General features: G+C 47.8%; 5 protein-coding genes across 6 annotated transcripts; 2 read left to right on the top strand and 3 right to left on the bottom strand.

Annotated features, from left to right (window-relative positions):
- Window positions 1-73: 73 nt before the first annotated feature.
- On the bottom strand, window positions 74-5,733 carry LOC120649063. Of its 2 annotated transcripts, none has more exons than XM_039925740.1 (4): window positions 4,946-5,733; window positions 1,810-1,865; window positions 1,527-1,719; window positions 74-962 (listed from the first exon to the last, which is right to left on the bottom strand). In XM_039925740.1, exons 1-4 carry the CDS (start codon window positions 5,666-5,668, stop codon window positions 606-608), a joined length of 1,329 nt encoding a protein of 442 aa, XP_039781674.1. In that variant the 5' UTR covers window positions 5,669-5,733; the 3' UTR covers window positions 74-605. The 2 variants fall into 2 exon arrangements, with proteins under 2 accessions (XP_039781674.1, XP_039781675.1); XM_039925741.1 differs by having other exon boundaries at window positions 4,970-5,733.
- Window positions 5,734-6,552: 819 nt separating this feature from the next.
- On the bottom strand, window positions 6,553-9,960 carry LOC120649060 (transcriptional repressor ILP1-like). The gene is made up of 2 exons (XM_039925736.1): window positions 9,849-9,960; window positions 6,553-9,760 (listed from the first exon to the last, which is right to left on the bottom strand). The coding sequence occupies exon 2, from the start codon at window positions 9,713-9,715 to the stop codon at window positions 6,845-6,847; it is 2,871 nt and encodes a 956-aa protein (XP_039781670.1). The 5' UTR covers window positions 9,716-9,760; window positions 9,849-9,960; the 3' UTR covers window positions 6,553-6,844.
- Window positions 9,961-9,969: 9 nt separating this feature from the next.
- LOC120649065 lies at window positions 9,970-11,927 on the top strand. Its single transcript, XM_039925743.1, has 2 exons — window positions 9,970-10,240; window positions 10,935-11,927. The coding sequence occupies exons 1-2, from the start codon at window positions 10,135-10,137 to the stop codon at window positions 11,612-11,614; spliced, it is 786 nt and encodes a 261-aa protein (XP_039781677.1). The 5' UTR covers window positions 9,970-10,134; the 3' UTR covers window positions 11,615-11,927.
- A 752-nt stretch (window positions 11,928-12,679) lies between these two features.
- On the bottom strand, window positions 12,680-15,292 carry LOC120649058 (protein BCCIP homolog). Its single transcript, XM_039925734.1, has 8 exons — window positions 14,968-15,292; window positions 14,781-14,887; window positions 14,392-14,673; window positions 14,080-14,289; window positions 13,928-13,993; window positions 13,607-13,696; window positions 13,480-13,536; window positions 12,680-13,068 (listed from the first exon to the last, which is right to left on the bottom strand). Exons 1-8 carry the CDS (start codon window positions 15,128-15,130, stop codon window positions 12,973-12,975), a joined length of 1,071 nt encoding a protein of 356 aa, XP_039781668.1. The 5' UTR covers window positions 15,131-15,292; the 3' UTR covers window positions 12,680-12,972.
- Window positions 15,293-15,399: 107 nt separating this feature from the next.
- Window positions 15,400-16,280, top strand: LOC120649059 (putative gamma-glutamylcyclotransferase At3g02910). The gene has a single exon (XM_039925735.1). It carries the CDS (start codon window positions 15,547-15,549, stop codon window positions 16,075-16,077), a length of 531 nt encoding a protein of 176 aa, XP_039781669.1. The 5' UTR covers window positions 15,400-15,546; the 3' UTR covers window positions 16,078-16,280.
- Window positions 16,281-16,778: the final 498 nt, after the last annotated feature.

Below are 16,778 nucleotides of genomic sequence, written 5' to 3'. Positions count from 1 at the left end.
CAGCGTACAACACATAATTCAGTCAAACAGCAACCAACCTCACGACAAATCAATCAAGCTGCATTGACAAGAGTTTGCTCAACAGTCGGCAATGCACAAACTACATACATATAAGTAATCATAAAGTGACAAGAACACGGTTTAGTACATCCAAGATTGTGCTCTAGACACAGTTAGGTGAATCCATCATAATCATAAACATACAGCTATACAAATCCTAACAAAATGGAGAACTACAGAGTGGCAAGTAAAGCCTGCAACCAGATCAACGCCCTATGTGCAAACAGTATGGCGAGGAGCCTGCATCCTACCAACAAATATGAAGACAACTGATCTAGGACATGATACAACAGAGGTCAAAATTGAGACTAATGGGGAATTTTTTTTTCTATTTTGCAGAAATCAGTCTCTTTTTTTTTCTGCCTGTAAAATTTGGTATGATCCTAGATCATTTCTCTTCAATTCTGCTAATGATCGCCATAAAGGTCAAGGGGCTACATGAGTGAGCATAAACTTGATGTTTTACCTGCTGAGGGCAAATACCAATGGGCTGTCCAGCTTGTTCATTGAATCCCTGTATTTGTAACTTGTAAGGGGAAGATGGTTCACCGAACGGCAGAAGCATACGGAGACAGAAAATATTCCCTAATGCGTGAGGCCCCATCCCTTGCTAACATACCCTCCAGGTCTCCAAGAATCCTTGCCAGCCAAATCTCCAAGCTTCGCTGGATTTCCTTGAAGTTATTCCTAATTGAACTTAGTGCTCTTCTTGTGCACATTTTGGCTTCTGCTGTTAGCTCATCACCAAAGCTGCTTTTTGCGGTCTCTGCTTGCAGTGTGCTCAGCTTCTGCCTTGTTTCAGTTGCTCTGTGCTGAAGGTGGAACGCTTCCAGAAGGAATTCTGTTTGCCGCTGCGTTCTGAACTCTGAGCTAAGTGTTGAATCACAAGGGTCACTAGTTTGCTGCACAAATACATATTCATCAGTTCTTTTTCCTGCTGAAGTAGTTAAATAACAGGACGTTGGTTCTTGGGGCGAAAAAAAAAACCTCCTACTATGAACCTAAAGTAAACTTCAATTAACATCGTGTCTAGGTTAGGACACAGCAGATTGAAGAAATCAGAGCATACTCACCAACATACTAGGGGGGAAACATGCTAGAAAAAAAATGCGACTACTGTTAAGCATGATCCCCGAAACTGTTATTTTCTTCATAGACATCAATTACCGAACCTTTTTTCTAAAAAAAAAAGAATTAGGTAGAATGTGTTAGGAAGAAGAGGTTTTCGAATTTAAATGCAAGTACCACAGGTCAGGCGGAGACAGATTCTAGCACTACAAACCAAAAGAACTAATCTGATATGTGGCTGGAACTGGAAACTACTACTGTCTTTGGACAATGTATTCAATTACAGTCATGTACAGAGGAAGTGTAAAGTATCAACACACATGAATCTTTTCATTGTATCTTGGAAAATGATTCAACAAAAACAATCAGGCAAATTCTATTTAGATGAGCAGACCTACCATCCGTTTGCAAAGATCATCAATTTTTCCAGCGAGAGTCTGGTATCTTTTCACTTGTTTTCTCATCACCAATGGAATCTTGGATGAATCTGCATTCACTACCTTTTCCAGGTTGATTAATTCCTGCTCAAGCAACCTAAGTTTTCCAGGAACTCCTGATGATTCTACATCCACCTTCCAGGGTGACTCTCTCCTGTTAAAGAACAATGGCTTAGACGATTAGACCTAAGATGAAAATGATAAGTAGAATCTAACTAGCAATGTGCATCATTTAAATGTTTACCTTGGTACAGCATGTTTTGTGTTGTATGTTGACTCAACTGTATCATACTTCAGGTCCTACAAGATGCAAGTTCAACATAAGCCAGTGCTAAACACACAAATCTAACAGAAATCTATTTTTTTGAGGCAACCATTCAACGTTCCTGAAAATAAAATAAACCATAGTTTTCTTGACAGTTAGATTTTTACTAATGTTTCTGCGAAGGTTGTAATGCACAGTTAGCAAAATAGAATTGTACTGAGATTTTTTAGAATTGTACTGAGATAGAAAAGCAAGAAACAAAATTGTAGTTTACAGTATAGTATTAGCACATGAGTGTTTTTGAAAATACAGGATAAATCACCCTAAACCCACTGAACAGAAATACTAATGCAGTAATGCTTGCACTAGGTTTAATACAGATTGACAATGATTATATCCTATGGATTCTCAGAGAGTCAGGCTTCTAAGCACCCAAATTCTTCAAAAAAGTAATCTGGACTGAACATCATCATCTTGTAAGACTGTATATCATTCATTTAATGGCAAGGCGCAGAAATATCATCTCATTTGTTGGTTACTTGGCACCTCACAAGTGAGAACTTCGTTTGATAGCCAATTCAGGTTGCAGCATTCTACCAGACTGCTGGTATTTTCCGTTTGCGCATTAGCAGCCATTTTCTTCACATATGTATCATAGTGTACATTAAGTCTTTGAGCCAATGCACCTGTAAACTTCGCAGTGGGTGAAATTGGCCTAGACGAGGAGGTATGGGATGATCCCTCTGAGTTTCGGCCAGAGCGGTTCCTGCCAAGCCCAGCGGGAAGGGGAGGACATGGACCTAACAGGGAGCAAGGAGATCAAAGTGATGCCTTTCGGCATGGGATAGGGTTGCCCCGGCATGGCGCTCGCGCTACTGCACCTCGAGTACTTCGTGGCCAACTTCATGAGGGAGTTTAAGTGGCGCAAAGCTGACAGCGAGGAGGTGGACCTCACCGAGAAGCTTGAGTTCATTGTGGTCATGAAGCGGCCGCTCAAGGCCAGGGCCGTGCCGCTGCGGTCATCGCCGCCCGCCGTTGCAGCTGCTTGATCGATCAAGTTTACTCTTCTCGCTAGCATGGCAATGGATTGGGATTCTTGCTTGTCATGTTGTGCCATTATATATACCCAATGACTAGGGTAACAAATTAACATTCTCTTGTTCTTTTGGGCGTGTACTAGCGGTTGTAGCAACCTGAAGCTCAACTAGTGTGTATGTGTGTGCAATAAGGCATCAATTAGTAACTATTTAGTACAATAGTACAGAGTTGTATTTACCAAGGTCATTCAGAATGCAGCGGCAACATCTAGCTGATTGAGAGCTCTTATGGCCATGGCCCATAGAGTGTCTCAGGGACTTCCCATTGCTATGATTTCTTTGCCTCACCCAACATTCATTCTAGTGCCACCCAACACGACTATAAATTGAGGTCCATTGGGCTTATTTTACGAAAATAAATTAATAAAAAGAGAAAGGGTCTAGCGTCGTGGAGGTATAAAAAGGGAACAGATGTATTACCTTCGTTCCTAATTATTTGACATTGGTTAGTTCAAATTAACGTCAAAGGGATGGAGGGAGTATGTGTGTTGGTGGACAGTTGCTTATAGCAGACATAACTATACAACAACAACAACAACAACATAGCCTTTTTTCCCAAGCAAGTTGGGGTAGGCTAGAGATGAAACCCGAAAGAAATAAGTTCAAGGTTCAGGCACATTGATAGCTAGTCTCCAAGCGCTCCTATCCAAAGCTATCTCTTTAGAGATATTCCAATCCTTAAGGTCTCTCTTAACCGACTCATCCCACGTCCTTCTGAAGTTCAAATGTAATAGTAAAAATGAGGAGCCGTCAACTGAGACATTCCTGGATTTCAGATGCTACCAAGTGCCATTGTGGTTGTTAACCGGCAGATTAGCCAGTTACACAATCAGTAAGGGCAAGTTGCAGTGTGGTCGAAACTGAATGAACTCTTAATGCTCTAATTCGAGTCGTGATTTCCAAAATTTGAGTTCTCAATTAGTGTGCTTTTTTTTATGTAAAAAAGGATTAATGGTATGCTACCACATATGAGAACCATGCCAAGCAACATATGAAATAAAAGAGAACTAGCTTCAATCCTATGTGCCCATATTTAATGTACAAAGGCTCAATTAAACAACAAATGCAAATATAAGAAACTAAATGGTTAAGGAAATTGCAGTTAGGCAAAAGTCTTCCTGAATATGGGTCTTCTGGACTCAACCAAAAATCAAAAGAGTTCTGTTACGACATAACCTTTTCTTTAATAATATAATATTTTGACAAGAAAAGTATAGGAATAAAACAGAACCAATGGGATTTATTCATGTACAGTAACTAGGCCCAGCCTGTGGTGACTTCAGTACAGCACCAATCTTCTAGGTGTGCTGCTTGCATGAACAGTAACAAGAGCCTGTGATTTAGGTCTTGCTATGGACTGTATAAGTTCAGGTAGCCCTTTTTTTTTCTTTCAGAGGAAGATTCAGGTGGCTTTGGCAGAGTAGCTAACAAAAACCAGGTAGCTTTCTTGCAGGCAACCTTGCCCCACGGATACAGTATCGTATTCTGTTGGATGGAAGAGGCTATCAAAGTGGTTGTTTGTCCGTTCTATTCAGCAACAGGCATGGCATTGTGCATGGCGGAGATCGATGATATCACTATCACTCATGGAAAGATGTGTAGCAGGGCTACTTAATGATCCTGGAACTAGAATTAACCAGAGCTAAATTGATAATCTGATGGCATTAATGCAAATGGAAACAATGATGTAAACCCAACATTTAATGAAATGTTATCAAAATTTAATAAAACGGAAGAGATCGAAAGAACTATAGTACTCTAAAGTGTAATGTGGCTAAAAATTGTATCTGACACGCACTCTGTCCTAGCTTATTCTGTAATCTGCGGGGACTATCTGTATCAACGATAGAGAGCAGTCTATGCGTCCACAGCACCATTAATTTTGTGAACAGGATGCACGAGTTATTGATTTAAAAGCAATCCATTCTATTTGCGGCCGCCCTTGCTAAGTTGGAAGTGAACACTGAAGAGGAGAGAAAAAGGAGGTGAGGTGCGGAGAAAAGGGTAGCAGGAGGCACCTTTTTGTCATGCTCACTCCTCACCTGCCAGCCTTTTGATGGGTCCATCCACGGCGGCATTCCCGACGCGGCCGTGGCCGCGGTGTAGAAGTCGTCGTGCTTCTGGCGCTGCTGCGCGTAGAGCGCGGCCGCGGCGGCCAGGGCCTCCGCGTCTGTGGTCTGGGGCGGATCCAACGGCGGCACGGGCACCGGGTCCTGGTCCTCCTCCCGCTCGTCGCCGAGCACGCGTTCCCCCTCCTCCTCGCCAGCGCGGGAGGTCGCCGCCAGGAGCGCGGTGAGCAGCTCGTCCCGCTCGGCGGCCTCGCGCTCGAGGCGCTCGACGCGGGCGCGCAGCGCTGCGGCGTCGGCCTCCGCGTCGGCGAGGCGCGCGCGGAGCGAGGCGGCCTCGTCCCCGGCCGCGGCGGCGCGGGCCAGGAGGCGGCGCTCGGCCTCCATCCATGCGGCGCGGTGGCCCGCGAAGATCTCAGCGGCGCGGGCATTTGCGCGGGCGTCCTCGCGGCGGCGCGCGCGCAGCTGGCGGAGCTGGTCCTCGGCGGCGAGGAGGCGCGCGGCGAGGAGGCGGCCGCGGGACTGGAGCGAGGCGACGTGGCGAACGCCGGTGGTGGCCGGGAGCGTGGCGAGGAAGAGCGCGAAGCTGACGCCGAGGTAGGTGGGCAGCTGGGAGTGCTCCGGCAGCGGAGGCGGGGGCTTGGGAGCGGGCGTGGTGGCTGCGTCGGCCGCCATTCAGGGAGAGGAAGTGGGTTGTTTGGTTGCCGGTGGGAAGGGGGGATCTCGGGTCATGTGCAGGGGTGGTTTTACTTTTTAATTTATAAACGGGTCGGGTCGGATCAGATGGAGGAAGAAGAAAGGGCTTATTACGGGAATGCCCTTGGCGGGCGCGTGTGGTGTGGGGCCTCTCTCTCGTGATTGCCCTGGCCCTCGAGGATAGAACTGTCCTTTTTACAAACAACCAAACAAACAATAGCAAGGTATGTATCGCCGTGGTACGAGCCGACATTGTTATTAGTGGCACCGATATCTTGTACGTACTGTATGTTTATACATGTACACATACGACGACCCCGTGTGCCGGCCGTGACCACTCGCCCCTCCTCTGTGCCAGTCAAATGTTTCCAGCTATCATCATATATAGCCTCCTACTACTAGTAGTAATATTATCGCAACAAAGAAATGCCGTATTATTAACCTAATCTTACCAGTACGCATCTACTATAGGAGTACATTAGTAGTAGCAGAATCAGCCTGTGCCAATTTATTTCCATCCCCTGATGACAGCGCAAACCAAAACAAAACAATTAGCGTTGGGCCCCAGAAAGCCTAAAACCCCCGCCAGCCCGTTGATGACATCTTGTCCGTTGCAATTTACTCCCCTGTCCACGACTCTGCCTGCTTGCCATTGCCAGCCACGGCCCTCCATCGACAGCATGCTGTCAGTGTCAGATAATGGGCACCCAAAGAGATGCAAATTGAAGATCAGCAATACAAACTCAAGATTCAGAGCATTCATCTAAGATTCGGTTTGGGATCATGCCTAGCATTTCAAACGACCTAAGTCCATAGGTTAATATCATACTACTATGTTATTGCACGAGTTTGTCCAAGTACCATTTCATATGCACTGACCATAACTTGAAATCACAAAAACAATTCTAACACAATGTATTTTCAACTGTTATATCCAGCTAGTGCTTGCATCCAATGAGTAACCATTATGTGCTTTTTGAAAGGCAAATTTCTGGACTACAGAGGCAACACAATTTGCTTTCGTGGCATCAATTCAAGCACTGGACTAGGAGCAAGATGTACAGATAATCGAATTACATCATCTCTGAAAATTTTAAGGATGTAGAACCTGCCTCGCTGTCAAAACTGAAGTTCTCACACTACATCCTGGATGAGCTAAAGGGCTTCTCTGAGCTGAAATTTCTTCGAAATAGCCCTAGCCTTGTCATACTCATTCAGTGTTGCCAATATGATTTTCAATCGACGAGCTAGTCCACGAGTCTCTTCCTCGCTGATGCCTGACATTTGTCTCCTCTCCAACTTGTTTCCTAACTCAACAGCCAGATCTACAAAAGGCTGCAGCTTTTCACTTTGTTCACCCCAAACTCCTGCAAGTGAGGCAGCTACTCGCTCAGCCCTAGTGATTGCATCATGAACATCCAAAATGATACTCCTCATATGAGGAAGAATCTTCCCTTTCAGTAGTTCATCTAAAGCAAGCTTCTCAACAACATGCCCCGCAAGGATATCTTTCCACAGACACACATTCTTAAGCAGACGTGTTGCAACTCCAAATCGATATGCAGCATATTGAGCAGCACCTGGAACAGTTCTTGTCACCATTGATCCCCAGGCTGGAACTGAAAGATCAGCAATGGCCTGGGTCAGACGACCTTTCACACAAGCCAGTAGTTGATGCAAATCCTTGCTTGACGTTGGTAAATAACCTATCACCATCCTAACTGCATCTACAGCGTTCTCAGTCCTTTGAGTACTCAATACGTCCCAGCAGTGCTTAATGCGGTGGTGCAAAATAGGAAGAGCCACCTTTTCTACTAGGACTGGAACCACATCTGTATCATTAGAACCTGAGGCACTCTCATCATCTTGCGCACCATAGTCAAACAGAACCTTGTGCCAATCCATGTCAAAAAAATCAGTTGCTTCATGGAGGGGATCCCACTTCAGGAGCTCCAGTCTCACATAAGGGGTGAACACAGATGGTACACTCAGAGCTACATGAGCATCCCGGTACGCAGAAGGGTACTGAGTTCTCCAACCTTCAAATTTGTCCTTGACAATTCGAAGGCTCGAGTATTCCTCTGAAGCATCACTGAACACAAGGTCAGCGGCCTTAAGCAACTCATCCCGGCTGGAAACATAAGCAGTGCTCTCACTGTCACTTTCATCAGTGCTTAGCTCTCCTTCAATCTTTGCAATGCCATTATTCTTCACTGCCGATCCCATTCTCTTTGACTCTGACTTGGTTTTTCTTCGACTCCTGTTCTCTTCCCTGCGCTTAAGATCCATACGTTTCTGGAGGTTGATATCTCTGCCAAACTCATCCAACTCGGGTGGGAGATTCGAACTTTCCCTAGCAGCAGCTGCAGCAGCTTGCGCAGCATTTGACGCAGCGGACAGGTGAGCTGAGCTTGATCCTTTGCTAAGGATAGATACTGCAGCATTTACAGCAGCTTCAATCACACTTGATTCATCGGCTAGGTCAGCTGCACGCCTATCAGAAATAGCCAAAGCTCGATTTTCGTGCAGTTTCTGCATGTGCTCCTCCAACTCCTCAATATAAAACGCCTTGTCATTCAAGAAATCACACATCACAGAAATATAATTCTGGAGCTGCTGCATATAGACAAACTTATTATCTGCAGCAATCAAACCACTATCCAGGCTAGATATCTCTGAAAGAGCTTCACTGAGATGTGTGTCAGTTTTTACTAAAGCACTCACTGTTGTCTTGTGAGTTTCCCTAAGCTTTCGGATGTTCTCTTGCAGGGCTTTGTTTGCAACATCAGCTTGTTGAGCAATGGATAAGAATTCCACGCTTCCCGAGACAAAAACAGAGGCCGCAGGAACAACCCCACTAAGAGAGGGCTGGTAATGGGAACCCACAGAGTATCCAAATGGCTGCGGCTGAACCTGAGCAGCAGCTGATGCACCATTTGCTGATCTCTGAGCAGAAGAAGCATCATCCAGCCTCCTACCAAGACCCTTCCTGAATTGCTCCTCCTCCCACCTTCTCTCCTCCTCAACGTCATCATCATCCCTATCATCCTCAACCTCCTTGACCCCATCACTGAGAGCCCCCAAAGTGGCAGCAGGACCCCTGTTGTTGATCCCGCCAAACACACCTTTTGTGCTCCTCGGTCCGTCACTTGACTTATCAGTGTACATTGCAATACGGCCCCTCGTCTCATTGTCATCCTCATCGCTGGACTCACCTCTAGCATCCCTGCTGCTGAGCACACCACCACCATCAAGGGAGATATAATCTGGCGCAGCGTGCCTTGGCTGCTGCAGCTGCTGCCGCTTCGCCCTGATGGCTTCAATGGTCGCACGGTCAGGTATTACTGGCCCTTCATCCTCTTCATCTCCTTCCTCCTCCTCAGACTTATCTTCCTCCTCCTTCTGCAAGGATTTCCTTGGCCCAATGCTTGCCTCTGCCATAGGTTTCACCAGGCCTTTGAGAATAACCACTGGTTCTGTTGCAGCTGCCGTGGAGGCAGTAGGTGTAGAACTGGCATGGGCTGCTGCCAACCTCTGAGACCGGGGCTCAGTTGCTGGAGTCGACGACGACGGTGCACGCATGAGGCTCCCCGGGAGTGGGCGGGCGTTCTTCTGGAGCTCCCGCAGGCGCTCCGGAGTATACTCCCCAGCATGGGACTGGAAGTTGGAGGGCTTCGGCGCCGACACCGCCGCGATAGCAGCCGCCGGCGAGCTCCTGAGCCGCTCCCTGGCGGGCGTGAGGCGGTGGAGCGACGCCGCAGCCGGGGACGCGGTGCGGGCCGGGCGCACGGAGGCCGTAGGGCGGCGGCGATGCGCCAAGGGGCCGTCCTCGGCGTCATCATCGTCCTCATCGTCGGCGAAGCTGAGGCGGCTCGCCCCCTGGCGCCTCGGCGGCGACTTGGGCTTGGGCACCGTTAGGGTGTGGGTCTTCGTGGCGGTGGTGGGCTTGGGGTGGCTGCCGGCGTCGCCGTTGGCGTCCTCGGCGTCGTCCGCGCGGCGGCGGAAGTTTTTGCGGTGGCTACTCATACCGGCACGCTAGGCTCGCCGGGACGTCACCACCGGAGGAAAAAGCTGAGGAAGTTTAGGGGATTAGATTAAGCCAGGGAGCATACCGAAGGCGTTGATTCGAAGGATTAGAAAGAGATTACAGGGATCGTACCAGCAGCTATGGCGATGGCGGCGGCGTCTAGGGTTCCGGCGAGGGAGGTGGCAGTGCGGAGGCTGGTTGGGAACAAGATCCGTGTGCTTTTGCTGCGGGGGTTAGGGAATCGATCGCTTCGGAACCGACTACTATGATATCGATTTGAGGCCCATTAAGATAGGCCCATTTAGGCTTGGGCCCGTTCGGCTCGTCGTCTTCATCATTCCCAGTCGCACTCGCTCACCATCCGGCATTTCTCCATTGCAAAACCCTAGGCTAGCCCCCCCTCAATCGATCGGAGACCATGGCGACGGCGAGGCTCCGATCCGCGGCCTCCCTTCGCGTTGTTCTCCTCCGCCACTTCTCCGTTGGGCCCGCTTCTACTACGCACGCTGTCCCGCGAGTGTCAGGTTCCTCCCCGCATCTCCATCACTCTCCGCCCTACCCCGTGGTCTTCCTCCGTGTTAACTTCGATCCCGAAAATGACGGCTTATGATCTGTGCGCTCTGAAAATGTTGTAATTTTGTGTCATTTCTTATTTGATTACGCCTGGGAAGTTCGGAAATTGCGTGCGCAGTTGTTGTTCTCTCACAGATTGGGTGCGGATTCTATGCTATGTGTAGCTTGCAGTTGTTAGGGGTGGATGTGTAACCATGGATGCTTACCAACGAGATCTGACAGTGGCTAGAATGCTAGATAAACTACGGCGCGGTTGCTTGCCATTTGTTTTAGGTGCAATTGTGATTTGCAAGGTTCAGTGGTGTTATTTTCGGGCTCGGTAGATCCATCCTCTTCGATTGAAAACCTGCTATTCATGTGCTAACATCTATCTGTTGATTGAACTCCACTCGCACTAGGCAATTGCACTCTGGCAGCTTTCCTGATAGTGGTACATAAGGTGCAATTTTCTGTTATACAGTGCATTAACTATCTAGTGTGCTGATAACAATAACACGTACATACTGAGAATGTCTGACTTGTCTCGCAGTATGCTCATGTCAGTTAACTAAAGTAAAAGTTTTGCATTTTGCCTTTAACTTGTACACACTCAATGTTAAATGTGAAACCATACCAAAATATACTCATTTCCCTAGTCCTCTCCAGATTTTCAGGTTCCTCGGACTATCGTATGGAGGCATTTCTCAACATGCAAGCATAATTCTCTTGCAAAACGTGATGACCTTGGCCTGGCTGCCTGTTTGCACAATCAGACAAGATGGGCTTCTCAAGCTACTGCTGTGAAAGAAAGTGAAGCTAGTGGCAACAAGATCAGCATTGGGCTCAAGCCGAAGGAGATTAAGGAGGATGACAATGATGGTAACCTGGTTTATCAAGGGCCAATATCGTCTACCATAAAGAAAGTGAAGCTTCTCTCTCTTTCCACCTGCTGCCTTTCTGTATCGCTAGGGCCGGTGATAACATTCATGACTTCACCTGACATGAATGTGATCATCAAGGGAGCAGTTGCATCCACCGTCATTTTCCTCAGTGCCACTACAACTGCAGCCTTGCACTGGTTCGTGAGCCCATACATTCACAAGCTCAGGTGGCGTCCTGGTTCAGATAGCTTTGAGGCTGAGGTGATTACATGGCTGGCTACTCCCCTCAAAAGGACAATCAAGTTTGCCGATGTTAGGCCTCCTGAAACCAACAGGCCTTTTGTCACTTTCAAGGCCGAGGGAAACTTCTACTTTGTTGATGCTGAACACTTCTCAAACAAGGCTTTGTTGGCAAGGCTTACACCCCAGAAACTTCCTCATAAGTCTGCGTTCAAGAACTTGTGATCGGAAGTTGTTCCATTGGCCCGCGGCTGCACTTGTCCGTGAACCTTTGTTGGCCATTTGAACTTTTTATGAATAACTCCAGCTAATTTTTGGGAGATGTGTTGCTATATGTTAGTACTGTACTACTGTTGTTTACTTTCCATGTGGAGATTTGCAAGCAGTTGGTTTCCAACAGTTTTAGTTTAGGAACACCATGAGGTTTGGTGTTGAGCCAGCTCTTGGAATAAGTTGGGGTGAAGATATCTACTTCTGATGCGTTTAAACACTACTTTGATCTGAAGGTTCATTACTTTGCCTGCGTGTTCTTGCTTAACTCATTGCTCAAGGGATGGGCTGGTTCTCTTGTTTGTCTTGGGATGTGATCTGCTATTACATCGTTGTTGATGAATTATGTTACACTTTATACATTTGTGTGCCTGTTGAAAATCTCTATCAATGTTTCATAGAGCATGGTCAGAAAACTTCCACGGTGTGTGGCCTGCTGGTAAAATGTTATGGCCACACAGTTGAGCACTGGCATTTTTTTGCTTCCACATGTTAAGCGTCTTTGCCTCACGTGCAGGCAGTGGCTAGCCTATGGCTAACCTGCATGTTGCTTTTGTGTTAGCGTCCAATGGCTTCAGTGATCGGGCCTTAGTTTCAGGTTCTCATCAAGAGCACGTCTCTTCTTATATGCATTGTTCATTTATGTGCTTCTTTTTGGATGAAATGTCAACATTTAAGAGAAAACTCAAAGACCAAAAGCTCTAATGATCCGTTCTCACATAAACATGCTTCGCCCACTCCTGCGTTTCTTTTTAAGTTGAATGCTCGACATCTAATACCCAACTCAAGGAACCTTTTGCTAATACATGTGCGTCCACATTCGCCCTGCGGTTTGCATGTGTAGTTCATTGATCCACCTGAGGGTGTTTGTACCTCTTAAAGCCGCTTAATAAAGGAGGCGGATTCTCAAAAAAAAAAATCTAATACACAACTCAAACGTCTAAAGTTCTAATTTTCTAGACAATCATTCTCACATAAACACGGCAAAAGAATTGGCACTGAATTAACTGATGAACGATGTATCAAACAGACTTCCACTCCCTGGGTTTGTACCACGGTCCAAATCACCTAACTTTAGTGCTCATGGATACATCTATGAGGCTACCAATCAATATATGTTAATATCAGTGCATAAAAAGACTGGATTAGTACACAAGTAGTTGCTTCTCAAATGAAAACCATTACATCCATGGCATTGCCAGCGAGAATGCATTCACATTTCACAGTCGCAATCATAATTGTACTTTGTGTAACAAAATACCATGTGGGCAGCAGCAAAATTCCACAATGGCCAGCATTGCTCAAAAGGACTACTATTCGGACACCAACGCCTCCAGCTTCTTGCGAAATTTTGGGATTGCCTCAGCTTTAACTGCCATCACCAAGCCCATCTCTTTGTAATTCTTCATCTGCATTAACAGCCGGAAAGTTCTGTTTAGGAAAAATGTCGTTTTTTACAGGCAGGTAGCTATATACTATCGTTTCAAAGCATCCAGCTACTGATACTGATGGCAGATTACAAATAGTTCATCAGAAGGGCCTATAATCAAGAGTTCAAGACAAGGTGGTACGGAACAAAATTTCCAACTTCACATTCTTGACTTATAGTACCATACAGATAAGAGAACCAGTCGACAATTACACATTTCAAGAGATCATAATGCATCAATTAGCATTTTCTCCAGTTTCTAGGGACATCATATGAGTGCTGTCATGCAAAACCAAATACTGACTTATAGCACTACAGACACAAAGAGAACCAGTCGACAATTACAGATTTCAAGAGATCATAAAGCATTGAATGATAAAATGCAACTGACCTCCTGTTGAGGTGACTGTTCAGAACGTATTGGGAAAGTGAATGACCATGAGCTAAGCTGAGGAAGAAAAGATTTTGTTAGCATCAACAGCAAGCACAACCAATTTCTGAATAGCATGCTTTGATACCTCATTAAAAATTTCATCCTCCAACTTTGGATAGATAATAGGTTCATCATCTTTGCTGTTCTTTGCTTTGTGTTTTGCAGGGGTTTTCCTCTGCACACAGCAAAAGATAAAGAGTGAGTAATGACCGAACAATCAACAGAAAATTGAACACCCGTTCAGATGTCATATAAGATGATACAAATACTTAATTTGGTTGATGAACATGAAATCTTAGCTTAAAATGGTTCTCCTCTACTGAGCATAAAACATAGCCGCCTTGAACATTGAAGCCAATGGGTACAGGATAGAAGCAATAAAGGGAAAGCACAATATATTTCTCACCTCAAGCATTCTGACAATTAGAAGGTAATGTTTGAATCGGAAGGAGTCCCGGAGTTCTTGTGTTGGCTTCAGCCATGCAGGCACAGTTACAAATTCATTATCCGAGTAAACGTAGACAGAAAATAAGTAGGTTTTTCAGAAGAGGAAGTCACCTCATCTTCCGTGGCCCAGGAAACCTCATCAAAGAGTGCATCATACAGCTTAGGCACAAGCTCATAAGGGAAATTCACAAAGCGGCGACACACCAGCAGGCCCACACTAGATGCTTTCTCTTCCAGCAGAGACTTAAGCTGCCTCTTGGTATCCTTGTCAGTGCAAACAGCTAGCAGATACTCCTTAAGATCCTTGATGCAGCGGTGCTCCTAAAAATCAGTAACAGCAGCAAGGTGTTCTCAATCAGAAGATAGCATTGAGCAGAAACTATCAAATGTGAACGTCTTGTTAATATATTTAAGAGAGCATACGGCATAGCGTCCCAAATTTAGCACGCTAATAAGACCAAACAGATCATCATCGTCATTGCCAGCAGCACCGGTCTTGTCATCGCCAGTCCCTTCCCCTTGCTCCTCCTCATCATCGGCCAACTTGACAACCGTGCCGACGGTTGTCTGTGCAAGGATGAGGTCGACGAAGCCAGTGAGGTCCCAGGGCTTGGAGTCGAGGTATGTCTTGAGCAGCAGCCTGACGCCGTGGAAGTCGGTCGGCTTGGGATCGAAGAAGGCGAAGTCCGCTTGCACCGTCTCGAGCTGCAGGTGTCATGCCGCATCAGAGGAGCAAAGCAAACGCCGCGCAACAATTCCTGAGGGGAAAATCAAATTCCCGGTGGGAGGCTAAGTGCCAGGTAGTTGGTCACCTCCTCGGAAGACTCCTCCCCGTCTTGGGCGTCGCTTTCGCTGCAGGTGCTGCGGTCCTGGTCGTTGGAGGGTTCGGCCCGCTTGGACGGCGGGCGCGGCATGTTGTCTGGTGAGCAAGGGAGGCATTGAGTGGCGTAATTCGAGCGGGGCTAGGGGCTACGGGTTCGGGGACGGGCAGAAGCATACCTTCACCAGGAGTTCCGGCGGCGGAGGTTGTACCGTCGTCGGTGGGACGAAGAGGTTTTGAAGGGCCTGAGGAGGCGGCGGCGGCGCTCGCGGAGAAGATGAGGGAGCGAGCGAAAGAGGAGAAGGCGAGGAACGGAGCCGGGCGCTTTCGGCCGCCGGGCATTCCTCTGAGCTCTCGGGGGCCAAGCGGGGCGGGGGCGGCGGCGGCGGCTTCGGTGAGTTGTGTTGTGTGGGAGGTCCGTGGGAATCGATCGGTGTGGTTTGCGTGGAATGGGCTGTGAGGCCTCTATGCTGCTGGGCCGAAATTATCCCAAATTTCTTATCTTTGTTCAATGAAATAAGTCAATTTTCCCTCATCACATTCCGGCAGCAGCACAAGTGGCCTTTCATTTGTGGCGTGCGTTAAGTAAAATAAAATACTCCAAAATCGGCGAAAGGGATCCAACCCCCTGCCCCCAGCCCCCCAGCCCCCTAGCTAGCACGACAGGCCCAGCACAGCACCAAACCAACCACCCGCCCGCCGCCGCCGCCGCCGCGCCTCCTCACAAGTCAGAACCAAACCAAATCAAGCAGCGATCAATGGGCACGCCCAGCGACGAGCCGCCGAAACGTACGCTCGTGTTCACTTACGGCACGCTGAAGCGCGGCTTCTCCAATCACCAGCTGCTGCAGGAGCTGGCCTCCACCGGGGACGCCTCCTTCGTGGGCGCCGCCGTCACGGCGTCGCCGCTGCCGCTCGTCTGCGGGCCCTACCGCGTGCCCTTCCTCCTCAACCTCCCTGGCGAGGGGGACCGCGTCGCCGGCGAGCTCTACGCCGTCACGCCCCGGGGCCTGGCGCGCCTGGACGACCTCGAGGGCGTCTCCCGCGCGCACTACGAGCGCCTGCCCATCGCCGTCCACCTCGCCGAGGGCGGGAGCGCGCGGGTCGACAGCGCCGTGGCCTACTACGCGCACCGGGACTACGCCGCCGAGCTGTGGCGCCGCAGCGGGGGGAAGGGCTACCCCGAGTACTCGCACGCCGTGGCCGACGGCTACGTGCGCCGCAAGGACAGGCCGCAGGGGCAGACCTTCCTCGACCAGATCCGCATCTTCGTCTCCTCCCAATCCTAGCTCCCTAGCTGGGATTTTTGCTGCTGCTGCTGCTGCTTTGCTTGGATTGGATTCCCCATTGTTGATTCTTCAACTTCAACACAATTACTCTACGTATATTGGAACTCTCTTGTCTTTATTTGTGTGTGGAATAGGAATTGCAATACTAGGAGTACATGTAGGGATGGATATGCATATCATCCATCTCTCTCCCTTGCTGATAAGATGATAAGCTCATCCTGTGATCTTGGCTGCTTGTCGCTTGCCTTGCCTGCAACAAAGATTCCAGCCGATCGATCCAGCCGTCCACCCCTAGCTAGCTACCATCTCCATCCTGGGGCGTTTAGTTCCCAAATCAAAATTTTTTGGGTGTCACATCAATGGTTTCATCAGATGTCGGGAGGATTTATCGGACACTAATTAAAAAACTAATTTCAGAATTCACCTGGAAACCGCGAGACGAATCTTTTGAGACCTTTGACCGCATCATTAGCACATGTGGGTTACTGTAGCACTTATGGCTAATCATGTACTAATTAGGCTCAAAAGATTCGTCTCGTCGTGTACATCCAAACTGTACAATTAGTTTTGTTGTTTAATTACATTTAATGTTCCATCATGTGTCCAAAGGGGAAGATACAAATTTCGAGGTGAAAATTTTTGGGAATAAACGCCCCCTCAGCTCCTTGCCCGCCCGCCAGAGATGACTTGGACATTATATT

The sequence above is a fragment of the Panicum virgatum genome, chromosome 9K (genome assembly GCF_016808335.1).
Source record: "Panicum virgatum strain AP13 chromosome 9K, P.virgatum_v5, whole genome shotgun sequence".
Lineage (NCBI taxonomy): Eukaryota > Viridiplantae > Streptophyta > Magnoliopsida > Poales > Poaceae > Panicum > Panicum virgatum.
Note: the sequence above shows the minus strand (reverse complement) of the source record. Positions and strands in the feature narration are given on the sequence as shown.